This window comes from Cystoisospora suis (assembly GCF_002600585.1).
Source record: "Cystoisospora suis strain Wien I chromosome Unknown contig_3308, whole genome shotgun sequence".
Lineage (NCBI taxonomy): Eukaryota > Apicomplexa > Conoidasida > Eucoccidiorida > Sarcocystidae > Cystoisospora > Cystoisospora suis.
The window spans coordinates 3,978-11,961 of record NW_027156103.1 but is presented as its reverse complement, the minus strand read 5'-3'; the positions used below and the strand labels follow the sequence as shown (position 1 = coordinate 11,961).

The 7,984-nt window shown below is 43.1% G+C and overlaps 2 protein-coding genes across 2 annotated transcripts in view; one reads left to right on the top strand and one right to left on the bottom strand.

Annotated features, from left to right (window-relative positions):
* Positions 1-7,317, top strand: part of CSUI_006520 (uncharacterized protein) — a gene marked incomplete at its 5' end in the record, with an annotated part of 14,086 nt that extends 6,769 nt beyond the window's left edge. Inside the window, 2 exons of the mRNA XM_068066676.1 lie at positions 645-756; positions 1,635-7,317. Of these exons, the coding sequence (XP_067921349.1) occupies positions 645-756; positions 1,635-6,535 (5,013 nt within the window). The remainder of the gene's footprint in view (positions 1-644; positions 757-1,634) is intronic.
* Positions 7,318-7,743: 426 nt separating this feature from the next.
* Positions 7,744-7,984, bottom strand: part of CSUI_006519 (uncharacterized protein) — a 3,743-nt gene continuing 3,502 nt past the window's right edge. Inside the window, exon 2 of the mRNA XM_068066675.1 lies at positions 7,744-7,778. The gene's annotated coding sequence lies outside the window, so the exon portion shown is untranslated. The remainder of the gene's footprint in view (positions 7,779-7,984) is intronic.

The window sequence follows — 7,984 nt, the reverse complement described above, 5'->3', positions numbered from 1 at the left end:
ATCTATCTATCTATCTTTAATCTATCTTTAATCTATCTATCTTTAATCTATCTTTAATCTATCTATCTATCTTTAATCTATCTTTAATCTATCTTTATCTATCTAGGTATCTCTCTTGTTTTTTCTTTTCGTCTCTTTCTTTCTCTCTCTCTCGTGGTTTGTTCGTTAAGACAACTGCTGATGAGGAATAGATGCTTTTCTTTCCCTCTCTTGTCTTCTCTTCATCCTCTTCGCGAAGAGTTGCGCTTTTCTTTCTTCATGCCCCACAAGAGAAGTAGATTCTTTCTCTTGTGGGGCATGAGAATAGTAGGATTGTTTCGAAATCAATCGTCGCTGAAGCGATAGAAAAAGACGAATTTCTTCTTCTCTTCTTCTTCTTCTTCTATCGCTTCAGTTGTCAGTCCAGTCATCCAGACTTCTTTATCTTCCACATTAAAGACCCACACAGCATAAAATCTACTCGTCCATTTCAAGGATAAGGGAAGGAGGGGAGGGAAAGCATTCTTCTCTCTTTCTGTCTCTCGTTCTTCATTTTTCTCTCTCTCTAGCTCTTCTTCTCATTCTATCTATCTATCTATCTATCTTTATCTCTCTATCTGTCTCTTTCTTTTCTTCATCGCGTCTGTCTCCATTTCTTTCTTTAGGTGGATGTGTCGTCGTGTCGTAACCGGGCATCTGTGCTTCTTATCGCTTTACTTGATACTGACGAAAATCCCGTCCTTCTTTTCAATGCTTTCCTTACATTTCTTACCTTAGGTGAGTTCTTCAACAGCTCTCCTTTTCTGAATCTATTTCTGCTTTATCAAAGATAGTCTTTCTCCATCCCAATTAGCTCTATCGATTCTTTCTAGTGGAATTTAGGTAGAGAGATGTACGTATGGAGAAATCACTTCTCATAGAAAGCTCTCTCTTTCTTTCTCTCTCTCTTTCTACGAAAGCGGGAGACGAGAAAGGGAGAGAATAGAAGAAGAGAAGAGGAGAGAAGAGAGATGGATGAGATAGAAGATACGACTAAAACTAAGTGACGGGCTCTATGCTAAACATCTTGAAGGGTGTAAGTCCCGTTTTGAATATTTGTCTATCTATATATAAAGAGAGAGATGCATTATCAAGAGAGACGGCTTCAGGTGTTACGATTGATATGAATTTGCTTGCTGCCTGTGCTCTTGAAAGACAGGAAGCTTCATAAGCAGCTGGTCTCTTCTCAGGTGTATGTACAGCCACGGTAGGGAAGAACAAGAGAGAGAGAGAGAGGAGGAGACATCTTTCAGCAGCATATCATACCCGTGTCTTGTTCAGGTTGCCTACCTCACTCAGCTCCTCTCGCTCTCTCACACATAGAGAAATGAAAGAAAGACAGATTAGCGATAGGTCATCAAAGACGTAGATAGATAGATGTCTGGCTAGCTAGCTAGCTAGGTCGCTAGGTCTATAAGCATTTATCCAGGTTTAAGGAGAAGAGAATGGAGCTTGTGTTCTTGGCTTTTCTTTGCTATTCTCCTTCTTCGCAGTTCATTTTGACTCCTTTCTCTTTCTTTCTTTCTTTCTTTCTTTTTCTTACTCATTTCTTCCCTTGTTGTTTCTTCTTGTATTTTTCTTTTCTTCGCCCCGGTGTATGTACACCCTATCTTCAGCTCAGGTTGAGAAAGGACTTGAAGAGGCTCGGCCAGCGTGTTATGCGGCTCTTTCATCGTTATCTTCTTCTTCTCCTCGTTCTTCTTGTGCTAAGCTTCTGCTGCCTTCGACGTCCTTAAGCCTTGTAGTTCCAGCGCTTGAGCCGTATGAATATATCGATGCAGATATCGAAGCGCTTTCTTCTGCTTTTCAGAATTTCATCCATTCTCTTCTTCCCTCTTCTCTCTCCTCAGCCTTCGGTGAGAAAAATGGGTCTGGAGATACACCAGAAGTTGCTTCAAGTCTTGACGCTTCGAAGAATTTCTTTTCTTCTTCTTTTCTCTCTGGAGACAAGAAGACCCTGAGTGATCTAGGATTACAAATGAAGATGAAAAATACAAAGAAAAGGAAGAACGAGGAGAGTCATGAGAAGACTTCTCTCACTTCTTCTTCCTCCTCTTCTTCCTCTTTTCTCTTTTCTTCGTCTTCTTCCTCCTCATCTGTTTTTTCTTCTTCTGCCGCTTCTCTCTTTAGTTCATGCCTCGGCAGTTATCCCTGTACATCTCTTCTCTCTGCTTGTCGCTACGATGACGGAGCTTTTCATCTTCTGGAATCTCTTCTTTCTTCTTCTTCGTCTTCTCTCTCTTCTTCGGCGATTAGATCTCTTATGCCCCCCCCTTCACTCTGCGTGACTTCGTCGTTAATTGCGAAAGAGAAAGAGGGTGCGGAAGACACACTTGGACGAGAGATAGGAAGAAAGGACGATCTCACTCTCGGTAGAGAGAAGACAGACACGATCATCATGAAGAAGAAGAACCCAAGTAGCTTGTCTTCTTCGTGTACTCGTCTTGATAGAGAAGAGGATGAAAGACAAGACAGAAGAGAAAGAGATCGAGAAGAAGAAAAAGGAAGAGGAGAGAAAGGAGAGACAGGAGGTGAGAATGAAGATCAACAACAAGAAGAAGACGACGAGGAGGGAAAACGGTTACTTTTTGTGGCTAGATCAACATTACAAGAACAGCTAGCTATTGGGTGTACACGGCTAGCTAGAAAGACATGTCTCATATCCCCGTGTTGGTGTTTTGGAGGTCTCGCTCCATCAATTCTTTCTTTGCTGCATCATCCGATAGCTTCGTTAGCTCAAGAGGCCCGAAGTTTCTTTCAAGATCTAAAGAAGAAAAGCTTTCGTGTTCTTTTACAGACTCTTCTTTTTACCGCAGAGAAACTCTTTGAAGAAGTTCTCATCTCTCCCTTCGTTAATCGATACTATCGCCGGTATTTCGAGCAGCTTCGATCTTCTCTTCCTCGTCGTCGAGATCTTCGCCAGAGAGAAGGAGGAGAAGAAGAAGAACTCCATTCTTTAGAGACCGCTTCGTCTTCTTCTTCATGTGACCTTCTTTCTGTGTTCTTACCGTCTTGTGAAGAAGAAGAAGAAAGAGGAGAGGATGGCCTTTCGCGCCCTCTTCATTCTTTTTACCTGGAGAGAGCTTCTTCTTTTGCATGTGATCGAGTCTCGTGTATCAAGAGAATAAGAAGAGCCTTCTTTCGGAAGCATGAAGAAGAACTGGGGGCCCGCCTAACAGATCTCTATCGATGGTCAATGGCAGTCAGTATGGGGAGATCTCATCCAACTTCTTCTTCTTCTGCTATAGGAGGAGGCGGGGTTTCGTCAGCATCGATGCCGGTGGATCAGCAGAATGAAGTGGCGAGTTTCTGGAGAGCTAGTCTTCTGTACAATCGACAGGTAGCTAAAGAAGCAAGGAAAGGCATGAAGCAACTTGTGCTTGGAGAAGAAGAGAAGAAGAAGAAGATGACGAAACGCGCAGATAATGAAAGGGAGAGACAGGAGGAGGATGAGGAGGAGGAGAGAAGAAAGAAGAGAGAGAATGATGAGATAAAGGGTGGGAAGGGAGATGAACGAGAGGAAGAAGAAGAAGAGAGGGTGAAGGCTATGATACGGAGAGTCATTCTAGGGTTACTCGAGACAGGGTGGAATGAAGAGAAGAACGACAAGGAAGAAAGAGGAAGGAAGGATAGAAATAATGAAGATGAACACGCGACGGAGAGAGAGAAGGAGGATAGGTCCCCTTGTTTTCCTTCTATCCAGTTCATCGATTTTCTTCAGCCTTTGGTTGCCTCTAGAAACTTTCTCTCCATACATCAGATCCATCTCCTCGAAAGGTTTGCGAGAGATCTTCTTATGAACGACGACGACGAAGAAGAGGAAGAAGAGAGAAGAACAGGAAAACGCAGGCCCAAAGAGGAGATCGACAGAGAGAGATGTCGAGATAGAGGAAGAGGCGGAGGGTGGAAGGCAAGCGGAGAAAGACGTCTCTTTCATGCTGTACGTACAGGCGAATTTACGTGGAAAATTCAAAGATCAAGTGGGGCTTCTTCTTCTCATTTATCGCGAGAGAAAAGAAGAAGTGTGAGGAGTGAGAAGGAGACAGTAGGTGTAGAAGAGACAGCGGCGGCGAGGAAGAAGAGGGAGAGACAAGAGGAGAATGAAGATGATGAAGAGGGAGAAAGAAGAAGAAGTACAAGAACGAAACCTTCTGTCCCAGGGGATAAGAAAACAATTGAGAATGAAGAAGAGGAAAGACGGATTGAAGAAGACAAGAGGAACAAACAGCATGGAGAGAGAAGGAGAGAAGAAGAAGAAGAAGAGAATGAAGAAGAAGAGAGAAGGAGAGAGGAGAGAAAGGAAGAAAAAGAGAAGAACAGAATGGTAACGAAGAAGACAGAAAGAGTCATAGAGACTTATCGTGGAAGAGGAGAGACGAAGCAGAGAGAAGAAGGAGATTTGAAGAGAGATGATAAGGAGAGAGATAGAAGCCATCTCGTTTCTGAACGTAAGGGAGGAGACCATTCTTCCTCTCTCCATCCGTGTGAGAGACATTTCGGTGCAGAAGAAGAAAAAGAAGAGAAGAGGAAGAAGAAGTTAGAAGAGACGAGAGAGGAAGAAGAGAACAAGGTGACGACTCAGAGAATGGCGAAGAAGGCATCCGAAGGCACCAAGGAGAGAAGCGGCGGGGAGAAGAAAAGCCGAGAAGAAGATGTGGTAGACAAGAAGGAGAAGAAGAAGAACAAGCTGCGAGATGAAGAAAAAGAAGAAGAGAAGGAGAATACCAACAGCAAACATGAGCCGGTAAAGAAAAACGAACTTGATATGAAGAAGAAGAAGAATACGATAGGTGTCCGAACTAGCGAGACAGAGACTGAAGAAGAAGATGAGGAGGAGGAGGAATGGTATAGCGCGTATGAAGAGAGAAAGAAGAAGAAAAAGAATGAAGGAGGAGGCAGGAACGTCGTGGAAGAGAAGGAAGCTAAAGGAAGAAGAAGAAGGCGTCATCATACATCATCCGAGGAAGAAGAGACCAAGAACGAAAGGAAGAAAACTCACCTAACAAGACATGCAGACGACGACGAGGAGGAGGAGGAGAAGAAGAAGACGACGGGGAACAAGAAGAAGAAGAAGAATAAGAATGAAGAAGATTCGATCAGACTGAGTTTGAAACAAGAAGAAGACGAGAAGAAAGAAAAAGAGAGAAGAAGAGTCGACAAGAAGAAGTATCCCACCTATGACGCTGCTTCTGCTGCCTTCTCATCTCTGAGAATACCCACGGATGATCTAGAAGAAGGAGAGGACGAGGGAGAGAGAGAAAAAACACACCCTCCTCGTGAGCTGAAAGAAAGAGATGAAAAGAGAAAGATGAGAGAGGGGAAAAAAATGCTTCTCTCGATGGAAGAGAAAGACAAGAGAAATCGTAATCACCTCAGCTCGATAAGCCCACAAACGGTTTCTCTACGAGAAGAAGAAGAAGGTGAAGAAGAAGACGACGTGAGAATTGCTCTGAGTGCGTGGCAAGAGACGATAGTAAGTCCTTCTTCAATTGACAGAGAAACCCAACTCGACAAGAGAAAGAAAAGAAGCCCTCAAGGAAGAGAAGAAGAAGATGATGATGATCTTGATCCGGTCTCTTCTTCTTCTTCCTCTCCTTATTCTCAGCATCGAAGTCGTCGATGCCTGGATCAGGAAGGAGAACAACTCCAAGAAGAAAAGAAGAAGAAGAAGCAGAAGCAGCAGAGAAATGAAGATGAAGATGAGCTATGGGATTTCCCTCTCTTCTCTCCCTTTAGTGATAGAAGAAGATCTCCTTCATCTTCTTCTTCTTCTCGCCTTCTTCATCAAGGCGAGAAGAAACCCAGAGAAGAAGAAGAAGGAGATGAAGAAAACGACGGTCTCTCTATCGTTATTGACGATGTGGAAGAAGAAGAAGGACAGGAAAGAGGAGGAGGAGGAAGAAGGAGTAGCAGTGGTCTTTCATTCTTCTCAGAGGGCGATCTGCCCCAAGATACCGAAGAAAAGAAGAGAAGACGCCACGAACTCAAGCCAGAGACAGGAAGCTTCATACACATAAAGACAGCCAAGCAAGAAAAGATCCCGCGAAAGAGACATGAAGAAGATGAAGAAGATGATACCTGGAGTGTCTTTTCGTCGGCCTCTTCTTTTCTCTCTGTTCAAGCTCCTCAGCACCCCTCTAAAGATGATGAGGACGACGCAGGCGATTCGAGAGACAAGAAAGAGAAAGCCAAGACAATGAAGAAAAAGAAAGAAGAAGAGGAACCACCGGGAGAAGAAGAAGGAAGAAGAAGAAGAAAACAGGGGGAGAGGTGTCTCAAAGGGAATGATGGATCGAGGTTGCATCGCTTGAGCCATCTCTCAAGTCTTTCTTTTAACTCAAAGGAAGACGAAGAAGAAGATGATGATGATGATGAAGACAGAAATCCTTTTTCTTCCTCTTCTTCTCGTCATGATAGAGGAGAAGCAAAGAGCAAGAAGAAAGATGAAGATGATGCGTGGGAGAGAAGTAGTGATGTATCGAATGTGTATTCGGAGAGTCTCTTTGAGTTCGAGTAGAGAGACAGAGAGAGACAGAGGCCATAGGAGTGCATGCACCCCTACATGAAACAGCCTTTCTTATCTCGACGTGAAGAGACTCGGAGCAGGAAACGGCAAGGCTATATCAATCCAACAAGGAGTAATTTAGCAACACCTCTCTTTCTTTTCTTCTCTTCTTGCTTTGCTTTCGTTTCGGTCTTTCTTTTCAAGTTTATCAAAGAGGATCTTCTTCTCAACAAGGGGGATAGAAGGCGGGGGGGACCCACGGCCAGCTAGCTACGCGTGCTAGCTAGCTAGCTGGCTAGATGATGTTTTCGATCAATGGCGATATGCTTGTCTCGTGTGGTGTGTGTATGTATGACTTGTATAGTATACACGAAGATCGACAGAAGCAGTGAGATGTATGTCTACGCCTCTATGTGTCTGTAGAGGCCGATGTCTTAGACACCCAACTACGAACAGACTAGAAGATAGAAAACCTTTTTCTTTTTGTCTTCGTGTCTTGTAGCTAGCTCTGATACCCACTATTGAGGAAGCCTGGGGTTATCCATACATACAGATATAGATATCTACCTCAGTAGTGTTTATTCCAGCAGGAAGAGATGGCGTGGAGATTTCTATCCTGGCCATTCTGCAAACCCCGAGATAGATAGATAGATAGATACAGATTAAAGATGATAGAAAGATATAAAGATAGATAGATAGATGAATGGATGAAAGAAAGACGAATAGAATAGAGAGAGGGTGATTGATAGATTCATCTCTTTCACACCTTTCTTATGCTCTACACCATGACCAGCTGGCAAACGTATACATATATACATGTATATGCTTGTATACACGAGATAGGTTCTACCCCTGTGAGTAGTAGAAAGAGGATTGTTTGATAGAAACGAATATCTAAGGAAGCTTCACTGAGGAGACGTAGTTGGAGTAGAGAAAGAAGAGAAAGCGAGATAACTTGTCTCTTCCTCTTCTACGAAAAAGCACGACTCGTCTCTGCTTCTTCACTTCTCTCTTTTCATCGTGGAGAGTGAAGAAAGAAAACAAGAAAGAGTGCGGTCTGTCGACTTTCTTGTCCAACCCCCCATCAATCAAAAAGCCTCCTTTCATTCGTATGCATAGAGATATCGATAGTAGGCAGATAGATATGTAGATAGATTTGTAAATAGATAGTTACAGATGTTGTAACGTAGATGAAGTAGTCTCAAGATTGTCGACAGAAGAGAAGAATGTGTCTTTCTTGTCTCTCTTTCGCCTTCTGCTGCGATACAAATGAAGAAAAGAAAAAGTGAGAAAAGTTTACCGAAAAGCTCGCAGGGCACGCCTTCAATAATACCACTAATAATACAAACTCATACTACCGACACTAGCACTTACTACTAATACTAGTAGAACTACTACTCTCCACATGACTATCACCCGTAGTAGTACTATGACTATGACTATATGCTACTACTATGACTA